The sequence below is a fragment of the Ruditapes philippinarum genome, unplaced genomic scaffold (genome assembly GCF_026571515.1).
Source record: "Ruditapes philippinarum isolate M1 unplaced genomic scaffold, ASM2657151v2 ctg7195_1_1_1_1, whole genome shotgun sequence".
NCBI lineage: Eukaryota > Metazoa > Mollusca > Bivalvia > Venerida > Veneridae > Ruditapes > Ruditapes philippinarum.
Genome location: NW_026867059.1, coordinates 73,865 through 92,243, shown reverse-complemented (window position 1 = coordinate 92,243; position 18,379 = coordinate 73,865). Strand labels below are relative to the sequence as shown.

At 38.1% G+C, this 18,379-nt stretch overlaps 1 protein-coding gene across 1 annotated transcript; it reads left to right on the top strand.

The window, feature by feature from the left end:
- The first annotated feature begins 923 nt into the window (after window positions 1-923).
- On the top strand, window positions 924-10,834 carry LOC132734679 (uncharacterized). The gene is made up of 2 exons (XM_060721467.1): window positions 924-1,468; window positions 9,042-10,834. Exons 1-2 carry the CDS (start codon window positions 1,430-1,432, stop codon window positions 10,809-10,811), a joined length of 1,809 nt encoding a protein of 602 aa, XP_060577450.1. The 5' UTR covers window positions 924-1,429; the 3' UTR covers window positions 10,812-10,834.
- Window positions 10,835-18,379: the final 7,545 nt, after the last annotated feature.

Below are 18,379 nucleotides of genomic sequence, written 5' to 3'. Positions count from 1 at the left end.
TGTATTTACGTAAACACTTATTCATAGCAAATAAAGATTGTAATAGTGACTATAAAATTTCAGTTATCGTGACAAACAGTTAAACATCACACCTCTAGATTCATGTTGACAATTTATGAGATCTGAAATTACAAATGTATGCCTTTGCTTGTAAGTAGCAAACAGTGTAGGTAACCTAGCATAATACACTTACAGTACTATTAGTTAAAAAGCTAAATAAAACGTGTAAACTTCTTACTCGTCAGGAATCAGGTAAAAGTATAGTGATAAATGCCAAGCAAACTGTTACATGAATTCGGACAATGTACAAATATCTTACACAATATGATATATTTTTGTTAAGTTTCAAGTTTTCAAAAATTGTCTACTGTCAGGAGGCGTGCAAACTTGAAAGATCAAGTACTCCTTCTGACAGAACGCAGACAAGTAAAATGAATCAAACGGGGTATAAAAAGGAAAATTAAAAAATGTTAAAAAGAAAAAATGCATACCGGAGCACTGTCGTGATATAACCCTGCTTATTTGGTTGGCATCAATGACTTATACATATTATCGAAGCTGGGCATCTTCTATGCATAAAAACTAAGCATGTACCAAAACTTATTGAATTTATCCGCATAATAAACAAGCACATTTAACATATTTGTATTGTTTTAGTTAGGTATATGACTCCTTTGATTACATAATCACTTTGAATGGTGATTTTTCAAGCAAACTTAACGTTTTTGTTTCGTTTAAGTTGTTTAAATAAGGACAAGTCAATGTTTGCCAGCATTAATCAAATTTAGGGTTTAAAAAAATATATCTATCCAATAGGTATGCAGTATTTTCAAATGAATCTTAATAAAGTTCGTTTTCTATTTGGTAAATCGTATGTGCAGTTATTTGCCAATTGAATTTTGTAAATGCTTAGTAATTAACACTTATATTGTAGAGTTCTACAAGTTTAAAATATGTATACTTACCCACCTTGGTACTTTGACATTAGGCATATTTCATTAATTCTTGACAAACATGTTTGGTGATATAACCAGCTATAAATCACAAGATGAGGCATATTTCGCTTTAGAATGACAAAACATACACTCATACAAGTAGCTTATATACTAGTTTAGCCTGTACATGCTTGTGGAAATCCTTATTGATCCTTTATTTCAGTCTGAATATGTATCCGAATTTTTCGGACATGTATATTTTCAATTGTTTGTTTATTTCCATGCGTAAATCCTTTAATATTGCGCTGAAGCATTATTGCACTATATGAGCAAAGTCTTGTGTTTCTTTAGCATCATGTAACTTGATTTAAATCCATGTATTTATCTCGAAATGTTAGGAATTGTTGTAAACACATTTCACTAGTTTTACATAGACGCCATGTTATTCGCAGTGCATTGTGGTATTGTTGTTGGTTACCAAGCGTAAATCTACTATGTACAAGAGGAAAATCGATAATTTAAACCTGTCTCAGGTACATGATACTGTTATATAGTCTCTACTTTAAACCAGTAGCGTAGACTTTACCGAGATGGCCATTATTTCTTGTAAATCAGTCTCTGTAAATTCTCTAAGACTGCAACCAATTTTACGGGTGATCAACCATTTCTTTGGGTGCACTTTGGTTGCAAGCAGACTATTTTTGGGGTGCATTAACCTGCAACCATTTTCTGGGGTGATCAGTCAGTTTTTGGGGTGCATTTTGGTTGCGGTTGCAGATTTAGTATAAATAGGCTGGGATTGCCGCATTTCGGGGAGTCATAAGTCAGAATTTCTAACGTAAAGCTACGCTCGGTTAAATTCTCGTTAGCCTTAATAAAATTAATTTTACACTAAATGTAAGCGGGCTATTTTATCTAGATAAACATTTTTATTCACTTCAGAGTTTTGATAAGCTGTTACATTTTTAAACAAATATTTATACATATTTTGTAATTGTCAGTGATAAACATTTCTGCTGTTTTATCACGGTTCACTGGTGCGCCATTTTGTTCGCGCGTATTTTTAACTGTGGAAAGTCGTTTATGCTGTTATCAAAATTAGAAAGTTGACAATTAGGAAAGCGTTGAGAATTATTTAAGTCTTAAGGCAACAATTATTAAGAATTGTTAACACAAGTTTTAAGTGATATTTCTGATTAAAAGCAACTAGTTATATTAATAATAAGTACATTTAATTAAAGAGTGAATTTCTCTTGTGTGAATTATCATTTGAGTTTCTCTTGTGTGAATTGCATGATTACATTATTAATTGACTTTCTCTTGTGTGAATTGTATGATTACATTATCAATCTGTGAAGAACATTAGGAATTGATATTAATACGTTAGAAATATTTCATGTTTTACTATTGATTTATAATTGTTGAGCTAAGTGCTTTATTAAAAGTTATAAACTTTACAACGACTTTCTCCTTTGTGATGTATGACTATAAATAATAGGTATAGTTTAATTTAACCCAATATATATTCAACATAGCAGCAGCAGTGATACATGTCCAAAGCGTGACATATTTTAATAAGTCTTATAATCAAGACTTAGAATTTATTCGACTAAGTTAGTAACTTCACGTGCCCAGATTGTGACATATTTTATCAACATAGCCAATTATACGGTGAAGACAGCAACGTCACGTGCCTAGATCGTGACATATTTTATGGTGGCAGCCTAGTTGGATCTGTAGAAATTACAGTATCGAGTTCACGCTAAGATTTATTTTAGAGGCAATAGAGAGGTGACATGAACAACCCAGTGCCAGTCGATAGCGAGGGTATAATTTCCTTCATACCAGACGAAGAAGTTCAGGAGGCAAACGAACAACAGGAAGCTTTGACAGCTGATGAAAGGTCAGAGGTGATGTCATTAATAAGCAATAGTTCCGTTTCATCTGGTTGTGAGCAAGACAATAGTAGCGTAAAAGCTATTGGTCAAATGGTCGAGATGGTGAGTGGCATGACAAGTCTCCTTAAAGAGGTAGTAAGTGAGCTTCGGGAGCTCAAGCAGCCCAAACAGGTTGAGAGTTCAACCGAAACCAGAAGATTTGAACACAATGCTCGGAATGATAAGGCGATGCCAGAAAATAGACAGTTGTCGCCTAACGCTGAATCATTTCGGCCCAGGGCTTACGGGACTGGTAGTAGGGAAAATGATTTATCAAACCAACAGTCTTTTAGGGGTCATAGGTCAGATCCAAGCCTTACTGGGGCAATTACGGGGACAGCTGTACCACCAATAAACAGTGACCCATACGTTAACCTGGTGAGGGATGAATTCCGTTGCCATGGAAACCAGCCTCAAAATAGAAGATTGCCTAGCAATGAATACTTGTATGGCCCGCGCAACAATGTTTATGACAGAAATGACAACCAGGCCTTTAACTCCTATATGCCAGATGCTAGATATAGCAGGGGCGATTTCTGCAATAGCACACCACCCAACTACATGCACAGAGGTTCCCGAGATGCCAATCATGTAAAGTTTCCATCTTTCACTGGAAAGGAAGATTGGGTGGTTTGGATCACTCGCTTTGAAACGATTGCAGAGAGAATGGGGTGGAATGAGAATGACAAACTGGATCAACTCCTGCCAAAAGTGGAAGGTCAAGCAGCAGAGTTTGTTTTTTCGCAATTACACCCTGCAGCCTTGCGAAACTACAGTGTGCTTAAAACAGAGATGAACAATCGATACAGGGTCATAGAAACCCCTAAACTGTATGCCTCTCGATTCAGTAGGAGATCTCAAAAGGTAGGAGAGACGGCAGAAGAATATGCGGCAGAGTTGAAAGTGCTGTACGACAAAGCACACGGCTTCCGTGATCGAAAGACAAGGGATGAAGACTTGGTCAGACGCTTCTTGGATGGATTAAGAGATGAGGACATTCGGTTTGAGGTTGAGTACAACAAGGAACCTGAGACTATAGATGATGCGGTATTCCAGGTGGTGAGCTATATTCACACGCGTAATCTTAGGGACCGGAGGTCAAAAGAAAATATCAGATGGGCTAGCGAAACAAGGATAACAACAGATGAAGGTGAACCTGGGAGAGAGATAAAACAAACACATGTCGAGAAACCTAAGATTTCGTACAAGCGGCAAAATAATACGCATGACACAGGCCTAGCGAAAGAAATGACAAATGATGATGAGCAAAAGGCAATCTTAAAATCAATTTTACACCGACTGCAAAAGGTGGAGAATCATTTTGTCGAGAGCAAGCCACGAAGACAAAATAAGGGCGAAATAGAATGTTTTAGTTGCCACAAACTTGGACATTTTGCGCGCGACTGCCCAGAGAAGTCAGACCGTCAGAATGACAAGGGTGGACACCAACAGAGCGACAAATCGGAACATGAGAGAAAACCTTTAAACTACAAGGGACCGGCTCTTGTGGCCAAAGGGCGGTCCAACAGGATGTAGGAAATGTTGAAGGCCGGAACAAATTGAAAGCAAATGATTTTTTAGAGGCAACCTTGAAAGATGGCATTGGGGATGAGCTCGAAAAACGAAGACCAAAGGAGATAGAGGATAAGACAAGAGTGAAGCAGTGTAGGGGCATGAGTAGTGGGGTGTACATTAAAGGTTTGGTGGAAGATGTACCCATAATATTCACTGCCGACACAGGGGCTTCCAGAACGGTCATATCCACGAAGGTCTACAATAAGATTGCTGTTGAGAAACAGCCAAAGTTAGAGAGTTCATCATGCCTAGTAGGCGCTGGTGGGTTGCCAATCCAAGAGTGTGGGAAAGGACATTTTGTTATTCGCCTGGGGATGCACTCAAGGTCCATAGAGGCTGTAGTTGCCGACATAGAGGATGAGGCATTATTGGGCTATGATGTCCTTGAGGGGGTAGCCAAGGAGCCGACATTTTACTTAGCCAGAATAAAATCATCTTGGATGGAATAGAAATCCCTTGCTTTCAAGTAGGGCGAAGCCATACAATTAAGCGAGTAGTGATGGCTGATGATGCGCAAATTCCGGGTAGGACAGAAGCCCTCGTAGATGTGTACGTTGAAAGGAATGAAGGCGATGATCACGATCAGAATGGGAAGTACATTATAGAACCAACCGAACAATTTGTAGGAAGGTATCACATTTTAATGGCATCTGTGCTGGTAGACATCAATGCATCGACCACTTGCAAGGTAAGAGTATTGAATCCGTTTTCTCATACTGTGACCCTAAGACAAGACGCGGAAGTAGGACGGGCGGAGAAAATTGAACTTGTTTTGAATACCATCGCTGAAAGAGAAAATCCAAATGAACTAGTTAATTTCAACCGAACCCGTAGAGTTAGCACCGTACATAGACAAGAAAATACTAGACGATTGCCATTCAAAGCAGCCATCGAAAGCGAAGTGCCCGGGCATTTAAAAGAACTCTTCGACAAGTCAACACAGGGTCGATCAGAAGTCGAAAAGCAAGCTGTTGCAGGTCTATTCGTCAAGTACAGCGACACGTTTTCAAAAGATGAGTGGGACATTGGTCTTACACACCTAACTGAGCACTCAATAGATACAGGGGATGCGAAACCAATTCGTCAAAGACCGAGTCGCGTTCCTTTCGCTTTTGCGAAGGAAGAAAGACAAGCAATAGACGATCTTATAAAAAAAGGTGTGATCAGGGAAAGTACGTCGCCATGGGCAAGCCCAATTGTACTAGTTCGGAAGAAGTCTGGAGCAGTTAGGCCGTGTGTTGATTACCGAAAAGTCAACAGCTTAATCAAGCAAGATGGGTTCCCGTTGCCCCGCATTCAGGACTGCCTAGATGCGGTATCAGGATCAAGCTTGTTCAGCAGTTTCGACTTGACCAGCGGGTATTTTCAAATACCCCTGAAACCAGAAGATATTCCAAAGAGTGCGTTTGTGAGCAAATATGGCCAGTACGAGATGACAAGGATGCCGTTTGGCTTGTCAAATTCAGCCAGTACATTTCAGCGCACAATGGAGTTGGCTCTCCAAGGACTACAATGGATCACTTGCCTTGTGTACATAGATGACATAATAGTGTTTGCCCCTGACTTTGAACAACATCTATGCAATGTGGATGAAGTTCTTGGGAGGATCCGTGATGCTGGCCTGAAGCTCAAACCAGAGAAATGCCAGTTATTGCAGACCGAAGTCATATTCTTGGGACATGTAGTGTCAGGCAAGGGAGTCAGCCCTGACCCCACTAATATTGCGAAGATTGTTCAGTGGCAAAGGCCTCAAAATGCTAAAGAAGTGAAACAATTTGTAGCCACGGGATCATACTATCGTAGATTTGTAAAGGATTATGCAAAAATAGTGCGACCACTGACAGATCTCACGAAAAAAGAAAGTATATTCGTCTGGGATGCAGCTTGCGAGGAGGCTTTTAATAAAGTGAAGGATATATTGACAAGTCCAGATGTCATGGGGTACCCATTAAACGACGGCGGCACATTCTATCTTGATGTAGACGCGTCGGGGCACGGAATAGGGGCCGTGCTTCAACAGGAACAAGGGGGTCGAGAGCGTGTTATTTCCTATGCAAGTAGGTCATTAAACAAGGCTGAACGCAACTATTGCGTTACAGAACAAGAATTGTTAGCCATTGTGTTTTTTGTCCAGTATTTCAGACAGTACCTTTTAGGACGCAAGTTCATTGTCCGAAGCGACCACAAGGCCCTGACCTGGCTCTTCAGCTTGCAAGAGCCTAATGGAAAAATTGCAAGATGGATAGAAATCCTTGCTCCTTTCGACTTTAGCATACAATACCGACCAGGAAGACAGCAGGGGCACTGTGATGCCTTGTCCAGATGTGAGAACCCAAGAGATTGCAGTTGTAGTAATGTGGACATGAGCGAGCCCCTTAAATGTGGCCCATGTGACAAGTGTCGCAGAAGAGCCACAGAAATGTTGGCTAAGACAAATGTGGATACCTGTACTGCCAATGGGAACAAAATAGATAACTTAAGAAAGGTAAATGAAGGTGCCAGCACCTCAACTGAGCACGGTAGTGAAGACAAGGCTAGTACAAAGGAGGTCAATAGAGACCGAAGAGGGGACAACTGGCTTAGCCTTCATTTACCAGAAAATGTTGGCGTAACACAGAGACAAGATCCTGATATTGTAATGCTGATCGAAGCACTTGAAGCCGGAGAAAAGCCAACAAGCGAAGCCATGACGGTAAAAAGTCCAGCTGTAAGACACTATTGGATACTCTGGGATGCTTTGGTCTTGAAGAACGGTGTGCTGTACAAGGCATTCGACAAAAGAGACGGCACCGATAAATATATGCAGATGATCTTACCACGTTGTCATATACAAACTATAATGCAACAAGCTCATGACTCACTTGTCGGAGGACACCTAGGAATAAAGAAGACAAAAGCTCGCATCCATACACACTACTATTGGTTTCGAATGAAAGAGGATATAAGACTTTATATCCAACGTTGCGATGTTTGCGCAGCAAACAGGAAACCGCAAAAGCCACCAAGAGCTCCACTTGGTAGGCTTGCCGCAGGAGCGCCATGGGGACCTTTTAGCTGTCGACTATGTTGGTCCATTCCCAGTAACCCCTCGCAATAACAGATATGTATTGGTGCTGACTGACCACTTTTCGAAGTACGCAGAGGTCATTGCTGTGCCCAATCAATCGGCAGAAGAATGCGCTTCGCGCATACTGAATGAAATCATTTCAAGGTGGGGTACGCCTTTGGTGCTTCACTCTGATCAAGGCCCTACGTTTGAGAGCAAAGTATTTAAGTCCTTGTGCTCTATGCTGCAAATAAAGAAGTCAAGGTGTAGTGCCAGGAATCCTAGGGGTAACGGCCAAGCAGAAAGATTTGTAAAAACACTAGTTGCGATGGTTAAAGCATATCTTGTCGGGGAGCAGAGTCAATGGGACCTCAACTTAGGTTGTCTGGTGGGTGCATATAGGTCGACACCGAATGAAGCCACCAAAATGTCTCCAAATCTACTCGCCATTGGCCGAGAAATTCGTATGCCAGCTGACTTAATATTTGAACACGTAAAAGAAGTGAATCAAAACACAGGGAACCTCTCAGACTATGTCATTGGCCTCAAAGAGAAAATGTTGCACGCCCATGAGGTAGCAAGGCGACACCTTGGTTTGAACGCAAAAAGAAACAAAGAAATATATGACGCGAAAATGTTTTTTACAGATTACAATGTCGGTGACCTAGTTTGGTACCTACATGAGACCAAGAAAGTAGGAATCGCACCAAAACTCGAAAAGACATATGATGGCCCTTATGTGATCAAAGTGAAGCTGTCAAAAATAAACTTTGTCTTACAACTTGATAGCAAGGGAACGGAAAGAATTGTTCATCATAACAAACTTAAGCTGTACGAAGGAGTGAACCCACCTAGATGGGCCAGACAACTAGTGACAAAATTTAAGGGCAAGCCCGGTGAACAGCAATAGTTCAGTCGGTGCATTTTTGTGTGATAAAGCATGTTGTATGTGTTATGCAATCCGTGTTGATTTCTATTGTTTTGTAAACTATAATAACTTGTATATGATTATGGATTTGCTGTGTTGTTTACTCGTATTAATAAATCTTCTGAAATGTGAACTTGTTTGTCACTTTGACGTGATAACATTTTTGTTTAACCTAGAGAAAAATTGTTGCCTAGCAACAGACATAGAAACATTTATTTTAGATGGGCGCATTGCCTAAAAACAATTATAGGTGATTTATTAGAGATGACCTTTTGTATTTAAAACAAAGTCTGTATTGAACTCATTAATTATGGTTGCTTAGTCAAAAAGCATACATTGTGCTAGTGGTAAGTCAAGAAGTGCGGTTAACCGTGAGACACGGATCAGATTTTAGTAACAATTAGGATTTTATTGCGCGACATTGTGGTATTTATGGAATCGCATTGAGTCGATAGAAGTTTTAGATTTAGTATAATCGAGCTATGCCGCCAATATAAGCGTTACACGCGTTGACATGTGAACACGCATTAGTAGGAAATCAAGCTCCAGGTTCACCAGTGACCGTGAGATTAAGGGTGTCAGCTGAATTCTTAGAGCCTTTTATTCTTTGTATTTTGCAGGCAGGGATGACGTTGTCATTATATAGAAGACGTGGCAGGGCATACCAATGCAAGCACTGTTATAAGATCGATAGGAGAGGGCGTATGATTTCACACATTCTGAAGGATCATGTGCCACTTGCTAGGGCACCTTACCATTGTACATTCTGCCTCTTCAGGTGTACGGACAGGCAGTCCCTTCAGAATCATCTCACTCGTTACTCGAGACACAAAGAGAAGGAGGTACTGATGGGAACCCCGGACTACACTGAGGTTCTGGTGAAAGCCGCAGAACCTTATTGGGTAGGAGACGAAGATATGGCACAACTCGGTCAGGAAGAGTCAGCACGGTGGTATGCGAGGCAGAGTAAGGGAACACCTGAGGGTAACCCAGACGACAGCGAGGGCCTCTACGAAGACGATGAGGATGTGGTTGTGGCAGATGGTAGAACTCTTCCACGGTGGCTTGTCACAGACGACAACCACAACCTTGTTGGGGCGCCGAAGAGAGCAACCGGTAACATGTCATGTATGGGACAGGCTCAGACGCTAGCAGCACAGTTGCCGTCGTTTCCGCAGACACAGCACTTGGGTTCAGGTCTCCCACCAGCTCCTATGCAGTTAGAGCTTAGTCAACGCAAGGTGTCTGCTGGTTTCCCTCTAGTCACAGGTACAACTGGTACCTACTCCACAGTTGTCTCCACTTTTCCCTCTGGGGTACTGCATATTCCAGATGTTAGTGTGGGTTCAAACAGAGGCCTTATGATGCAAACCTCTATAGGTCAGACGTTGGATCAGGCAGACAGAACTACAAGGATGCAGCCTAACAGTTCCAGACGACTCAATACTCCAAGCCCGAGACTGCCCATTACATCGAACCACCAAGGGTATGTGGCACAAAAGGCCAAGCTTCCATTGACTCAGAGATCGGCAGAACAGTCTGAGATGGCACAGGGTATTCCTCAGCTGCCTAACCTACTAACGGATGACTTGGAGTGCCCAATTGTTAATGTAAATGAGGCGCAGGGTTCAACTGGTATCACTACCAACCTGTCATACCCAGCTGTAGGTGTAAGTGCGAGTCGCCAAAAGCAAGAGACCGTCCAAGATATGGATATCAGTATTGACCAGCTTCTGTTCACACCAAATGCATCAGCAAGGTCATCATTAGGAACTCCTGTGCAGGATGAAGTTCAGCTCCAAGTGACTGATGTATACGACCCTCTATACCAGGAAGCTTTTGGTACAAACAACCACCCACCAGCAAAGAAATCAAGGGTCGAACCTGTTCTCGTGCAGCAGGAAGTTCCTAGTAAGCAGTTAGTAGGGTCTGGTGGAACAGAGGAGACATCAGCTACAGTAGAAAGGGAAACCGCAAAAGAAAGAGTGACGCAGTCATGCAAAGTACCCCAAAGCAACAAAGGGAAGAACCCGTTGAACATAGAGTTCCAACAGAAGAATGAGTTGACCACAGCTGAGGCCATAATGGAAGCTGCGAAAATGATCTGCAAGTCATTGGATGACCAGACTCGTGCCGCACGATGCTCAGAGAAGGCCTCCTTGAAGATCGCTGGGGAACTCGAAAGGATCGAGAGGAAATTGACGAAAATGGAGCGAACAATAGCATCAAGATCTAGAGGGGAAACATCAATAGAGGGTGATGAAGATATCAATAACAACAAGGAGAATGCAGTGATAGAACAGAGGAATAGCGGGCAAGGAGAGATAGACACTAGTAAAAAGAGAGAGCCATTAAAGAGTGTCATTCACCAGGTAAAGAGGAAAAAGTGAGAAAGAAGATTAAGCCATCTAAAAACAGGGGTTGGGTTTTTCTGTAACTTTTTACCCAAATTTAAATTTGGGTGTTAAAGCTCGCCCTTGGGGGGAGTCCGGGGCACAGGGCCCTTTTTTAAATTTTCAGGGCAGTGGGGTGGGGTAAAGTCGCCCGCAAACTTTAAGCGGGCCCTCTCGATGCTAGTCAAGGTTGTAAGGCATCGAGAGGGTAGGATAAGGGTCATTCTTAGAACACGATCATCAATGGAGACGTTTCCTTAAGTATTGTGAAAAAACGAACTGTTTAAAATTTTATCAGGACTTTTAATATTGTGAACAAACTGTAGTGTTAAATAAAAAAATATACCGCATGTGACAATACAAAAGACATTGAACCTTAAATAATTTCGGTGTGTTTAAGATGGACTGTTTTTTTATGATGTTAAAATTTTACGCGTCAAAAGTGCGAAGAACTTTAAGTTAATTTATATTATGCAAGTGTTATTTTTCAAGTCTTGATATAGTTCAAGTCATATTATTGGTATGGCAACAGGAGTTTAGCCATAGAAACAAGGGGGTATTGTAGAGTTCTACAAGTTTAAAATATGTATACTTACCCACCTTGGTACTTTGACATTAGGCATATTTCATTAATTCTTGACAAACATGTTTGGTGATATAACCAGCTATAAATCACAAGATGAGGCATATTTCGCTTTAGAATGACAAAACATACACTCATACAAGTAGCTTATATACTAGTTTAGCCTGTACATGCTTGTGGAAATCCTTATTGATCCTTTATTTCAGTCTGAATATGTATCCGAATTTTTCGGACATGTATATTTTCAATTGTTTGTTTATTTCCATGTGTAAATCCTTTAAAATTGCGCTGAAGCATTATTGCACTATATGAGCAAAGTCTTGTGTTCCTTTAGCATCATGTAACTTGATTTAAATCCATGTATTTATCTCGAAATGTTAGGAATTGTTGTAAACACATTTCACTAGTTTTACATAGACGCCATGTTATTCGCAGTGCATTGTGGTATTGTTGTTGGTTACCAAGCGTAAATCTACTATGTACAAGAGGAAAATCGATAATTTAAACCTGTCTCAGGTACATGATACTGTTATATAGTCTCTACTTTAAACCAGTAGCGTAGGCTTTACCGAGATAGCCATTATTTCTTGTAAATCAGTCTCTGTAAATTCTCTAAGACTGCAACCAATTTTACGGGCGATCAACCATTTCTTTGGGTGCACTTTGGTTGCAAGCAGACTATTTTTGGGGTGCATTAACCTGCAACCATTTTCTGGGGTGATCAGTCAGTTTTTGGGGTGCATTTAGGTTGCGGTTGCAGATTTAGTATAAATAGGCTGGGATTGCCGCATTTCGGGGAGTCATAAGTCAGAATTTCTAACGTAAAGCTACGCTCGGTTAAATTTCCGTTAGCCTTAATAAAATTAATTTTACACTAAATGTAAGCGGGCTATTTTATCTAGATAAACATTTTTATTCACTTCAGAGTTTTGATAAGCTGTTACATTTTTAAACAGATATTTATACATATTTTGTAATTGTCAGTGATAAACATTTCTGCTGTTTTATCACGGTTCACTGGTGCGCCATTTTGTTCGCGCGTATTTTTAACTGTGAAAAGTCGTTTATGCTGTTATCAAAATTAGAAAGTTGACAATTAGGAAAGCGTTGAGAATTATTTAACTCTTAAGGCAACAATTATTAGGAATAGTTAACACAAGTTTTAAGTGATATTTCTGATTAAAAGCAACTAGATATATTAATAATAAGTATATTTAATTAAAGAGTGAATTTCTCTTGTGTGAATTATCAAATGAGTTTCTCTTGTGTGAATTGCATGATTACATTATTAATTGACTTCTCTTGTGTGAATTGTATGATTACATTATCAATCTGTGAAGAACATTAGGAATTGATTTTAATACGTTAGAAATATTTCATGTTTTACTATTGATTTATAATTGTTGAGCTAAGTGCTTTATTAAAAGTTATAAACTTTACAACGACTTTCTCCTTTGTGATGTATGACTATAAATAATAGGTATAGTTTAATTGAACCCAATATATATTCATCATAGCAGCAGCAGTGATACATGTCCAAAGCGTGACATATTATAATAAGTCTATAATCAAGACTTAGAATTTATTCGACTAAGTTAGTAACTTCACGTGCCCAGATTGTGACATATTTTATCAACATAGCCAATTATACGGTGAAGACAGCAACGTCACGTGCCTAGATCGTGACAATACTATATATGTCTGGCGCCACAGATTTTATGGAATAAACACTGACTTAACAAAGGCCTAATTTGTGCTTAAAAATATGTACAATGAGAGTATGATTCTCTGATTTTAAAAGTTAAGTTGGTATATGTATTAAAGAATTTAAAAAATTGAACGATTTTATTGGTTTTAACCACTTATTCACTTTAATAAGTGTTGTTTCGTCCGCTGTGCATTTCACCAAATTAATTGAGATTAATAAATAAATGTTTAAGATGTTTAACTCTTCAGACATCTGATGAGCATAGCAAGTTTTTAACTTAGGGCCAAAACTAAAAAATATTTTAGAAAGAAAGTAGATGTTATTTCCCCTTGTAATATGACAGTTTTCGTTAGCTACAAATTTCATATATCCTTATAGAAAGAATGAATACTGTATTAAAGAATATATTTTAAATTTGCATGATTTTTTCAACTTTTCGAGTGAAAAATATGGGGTCACCTAGTTTTTTTTGGGAATAACTGCCCTAGAATATAAAAACATTTTAGTATGTAACAACTTAATGGCCAATACTTAGTAGGCCTGCAGTCAATGTGAAAACATTTTTCAACATTTTGAATTTCATATATTTCAAAACATAATCAATACAATAAACAATATATTTAACAAAACGAATTATTTCTATGGTAATTTAATTCTATTTTTTCCGCTTTTTTAGCTCACCTGAGCATGCTCAGGGTGAGCTTTTAGGATCGATGATTGTCCGTCGTCCGTCGTCGTCCGTCGTCCGTTCATATTTAGTTGTTAACACTCTAGCGGTCGCATTTGTGCCTCAATCATCATCAAACTTGGTCAGGATGCTTATCTAGTTGATAGCTCGGATGACTTTGAACATGGGTCATCTCGGATGAAAAACAAGGTCACCGGAACTCAAAATAGAAAAACCTTGTTAACTCTCTAGCAGTCACATTTTTGCATCAATCATCATCAAACTTGGTCAGGATGCTTGTCTATGTGATAGCTCGGATGAGTTCGAACATGGGTTATCTCGGATGAAAAACTAGGTCACAAGAGCTAAAAATAGAAAAACATTGTTAACACTCTAGCGGTCACAATTTTGCCTCAATCATCATCAAACTTGGTCAGGATGTTTGTCTAGTTGATAGCTCGGATGAGTTCGAACATGGCTCATCTCGGATGAAAAAGTAGGTCACCGGAGCTAAAAATAGAAAAACCTTGTTAACACTCTAGCGGTCACATTTTTGCATCAATCATCAAACTTGGTCAAGATGCTTGTCTAGGTGATAGCTCGGGTGAGTTCGAACATGGGTCATCTCGGATGAAAAACTAGGTCACCGGAGCTAAAAAAAGAAATACCTTGTTTACACTCCAGCGGTCACATTTTTGCCTCAATCATCATCAAACTTGGTCAGGATGCTTATCTAGTTGATAGCTCGAATGAGATCGAACATGGGTCATCTCGAATGAAGAACTAGGTCACAAGAGCTAAATATAGAAAAACCATGTTAACACTCTAGCGGTCACATTTTTGTCTCAATCATCATCAAACTTGGTCAGGATGCTTGTCTAGGTGATAGCTCGGATGAGTTCGAACATAGGTCAACTCGGATGAAAAAGTAGGTCACCGGAGCTAAGAATAGAAAAACCTTGTTAACACTCTAGCGGTCACATTTTTGCATCAATCATCATCAACCTTGGCAAGATGCTTGTCTAGGTGATAGCTCAGATTAGTTCGAACATGGGTCATCTCGTATGAAAAACTAGGTCACAGGAGCTAAAAATAGAAAAACCTTGTTTACACTCTAGTGGTCACAATTTTGACTCAATTGTCATCAAACTTGGTCAGAAAACTTTTCTAGGTCATTGCTGTGATTAAATCGAACATGAGTCAGCTCGGATGAAAAACTAGGTCACAGTAGCTAAATATAGAAAAATCTTGTTAACACTCTAGTGGCTTCTGTTGTGATCCAAATATTCTGTAAATTGGTCTGAAAGTTTGTTTTGATGATTTCTAAGTCAAGTTTAAACATGGGTCATCTTGGATGAAAAACTAGGTTACACCGCCCAAATATGGAAAAACCTTGTTAACATTCTTGTGGTCACATTTTCCACTCAATTATCATCAAACTTGGTCAGGATGCTTGTCTAGGTAATTGCTCGGATGAGTTTGAAATCGCATGTGAAACTAGGTCACCAGAGCTAAAAATAGAAAAATCTTGTTAACACTCTAGTTGCTACTGTTTTGATCCAAGTATCCTGGAAATTGGTCTGAAAGTTGTTTTGATGATTTCTAGGTCAAGTTTGAATATGGGTCACCAGGATAAAAAAACTAGGTCACACTGCTCAAATATGGATAATCCTTGTTAACACTGTAGTGGTCACATTTTTGACTCACCTGTCATGAGACTTGGTCAGAATGCTTGTCTAGGTAATTGTTTGGATGAGTTTGATGGGTCAGGTGAGCGATCTAGGGCCATCATGGCCCTCTTGTTTATCTCTTTTGCAAGAGGAATTTAAAACATTAATAAAAACACAGAATATTTGCATTTCTCTACATTAAACTGTTTTTGGTATACAAACAAATGATAAAATGTTAACTTATTGGATGACTCCTGTGAACATTTCTTTAGTATGACATTTCTTTCTGACTATAAACGGAAGACGATTCGGAAATATACGTCATGGTACCTGAAAAAAATATGTTTATTGACCTAGTTTGAAAAGTATGCTGTCAAGAATAATACAAACTAATACCGTAAAAGAGCTTGTTGTAATCGTCAATATACATCAAAATGCCGGGATTTTATTTTCAGGCACTCTTTATAATTAGTTTGAATAGAAAATAAGTCTATGAAATATGATTTCCACAGATGCATCACACTATGCAATAAAATGATATATTTTATCATATTTAAAACAAAAGCGTTTATTTAGCTGCGTCGATAAACATTTATAGTTTGCTAAAACATACTTAAGGAATATATAACAAGTGTACTGAAATAAACTCCATTGGATTTCCATAGATTAAACTATGATCGAAAAAGCGCCTCTTGCAATCCTGGTAAAGAGTCAAGAACAGGATAGTTTTATAATAATCCTAACATATTAGTTTCGGCTTCATAAAATATTTGTTTTTCATAGATAACCTTTACTCGAAAAAAAAACAAAAAATAGCATTATAAGATACATGTAACCAGTTAAAATCAAAACTCATATAAACATTGTCGAGTCAACCTTTATTAACAATAAGTTAAAGTGAAAAGATTTTTTTCTGGTTTTAAGTACAATCTTTACCAGAAAACCATTTTGTCTTTTTTTTTCGAATGTAAAACAGAAATCACCTTAACCGTAAGCAACAAATTGGTATTTCCTTGTGGATTTTTCTTCTAAAGAGTGTATACAATTTGTGTCTACTTACAGAACAAAATCGCAATTTACGCCACTTCATGTCCTTATTTACTGATTGAAAAGAAATATTTCTGCTGATTGGATTGTTATATTTTGTTATTTACCAAAGGTCTTTGACTTGAATACATTAATATAACAAAATTATATACTCTCGGTCAAGAAGCTCTACTTTTGTATCAGGGAAACATATTGTTATTTGATAAAATCTTCAGTTCAGAAAAGCACCATCCTATAAAGTACACATAACTTCACAAACATTTATATACTACTACCAGCATTCTAAAATATTATTACATGAAATATTTAAGTCTTCAACAATTAACAAACTTCAATATAATCGGGTCTGCGATTTTATTTTAATTTTCACTGCTTTCGAGAAATCACCAATTTATCATAGCACAGGAGCTTAGTGATGTGTGATGGCTGTAAAAGTTGCATGTACAACATCTCAGTGTAGTTATATTATTTCTAGTCCGATGTGGTCAGATTTTTTTGTTGAGAATAGGACACGCTTAAGCCGTAGCTAGGAGGGTGAGAGATGTTGCAGTGTTCTTTATTTCTCATTGACGCAATAAAACCGAGTGTGTAATTTTCAACTTTCAGTTTTGTTTTCATTGCACTCTTAGTATCGCCCATTTTCTGAATTTTTAAAATTCATTATTACGTACTTGTACAACGTTCGTAATTACAGTTCTTCTTTTACTTTTTGAACTGTCTGTGTAATTATCATTCTTCATGCTTTTGTACGCACTTCAAGGGAACATGTACAAACGTAAATTGATTTGATTAAACAAACATCTATTTTGGGATGACAGACCTGTCATCTAATATTAAGACGGCAAATTAATATGACGAACAGACTTAGTAAAATAAGATCTGTGATATTCAACTGCATGGCAGCTTTGTTTTCATTGCACTTAAAGCATCACCCATTTTCAGAATTTGCAAAGCTTATTTAAAAAGAATTATTACGTTTTTGTACAATGTACTTTTACTTTTCGAACTGTCTGTATTTAATTATCATTCTGTATGCTTTTGTACGCACTTCAAGTAAACATGTGCACACGAAAGGACAACGAAATATTTTTGATCTGAATAAACAAACACCTATTCTGGGATGACAGATCCGTCATCTAATATGAAGACTGAAAATTAATATGAAGAAACAATATATTGTAAAACCACAGCAAAGAATTGCCACAGAAACTGAATTGATAAAATTGATATCTGCAAGTTGGTTAATCTGGTTTTACAATTGGATTGTCAGATTATGACAACTTATCGACATAAATATTCACTAAACACATTATGAGCACATTGATTCAAAATATTACACGTTTCACGATGAATCAATTTGAATGTTGCTGTAGAAATCTATCTTCAAATCCCGAAATTATGCAATAAAAACCTACAACAAACCGGAAAATAATAAGAAAACTAATTGTCATTGGTTTTATAGAACATCGTTGATCGGTAATATAGTAATATTATCTCTTATCTCTTTAGCTTTCAAGACGAGATTTCAAACATAAGAGACTTGTTTGCTCTAAATGGCCTTGTACAATTGCCTACAAAACTAGTGGCGCCTTTAATAATATACTATTAATAAAAGTTGTTATGACATGTTTTCAAAATATAAAGTTATGATAATGATTAAACGGAAGGAATGTCTATCAAATAAACAAAATCATGATAAAGTCATGAATAAACTGTTCCTATTTCAAGAATGATTTAAAAGCCGTCTCTAAAATTAGAGTAAATTCAGAAATACCTGAATTTAGAAAATTAAATTCACGATATAAATATGTTAGGAGTCCGTATATTAAACAGTCTGCATGTTCGTTCGTGAAATACTTATTTATTTATCATACAGAATTATTTCATTAT

What these genes read in the sequence shown, in the direction of transcription:
- LOC132734679 (XM_060721467.1), top strand. Translation starts at nt 1,430, where the DNA reads ATGTACAAGAGGAAAATCGATAATTTAAACCTGTCTCAG. An exon ending in ATAATTTAAACCTGTCTCAG is followed by an intron (nt 1,469 to 9,041) that starts GTACATGATACT and finishes TGTATTTTGCAG; the next exon opens with GCAGGGATGACGTTGTCATT.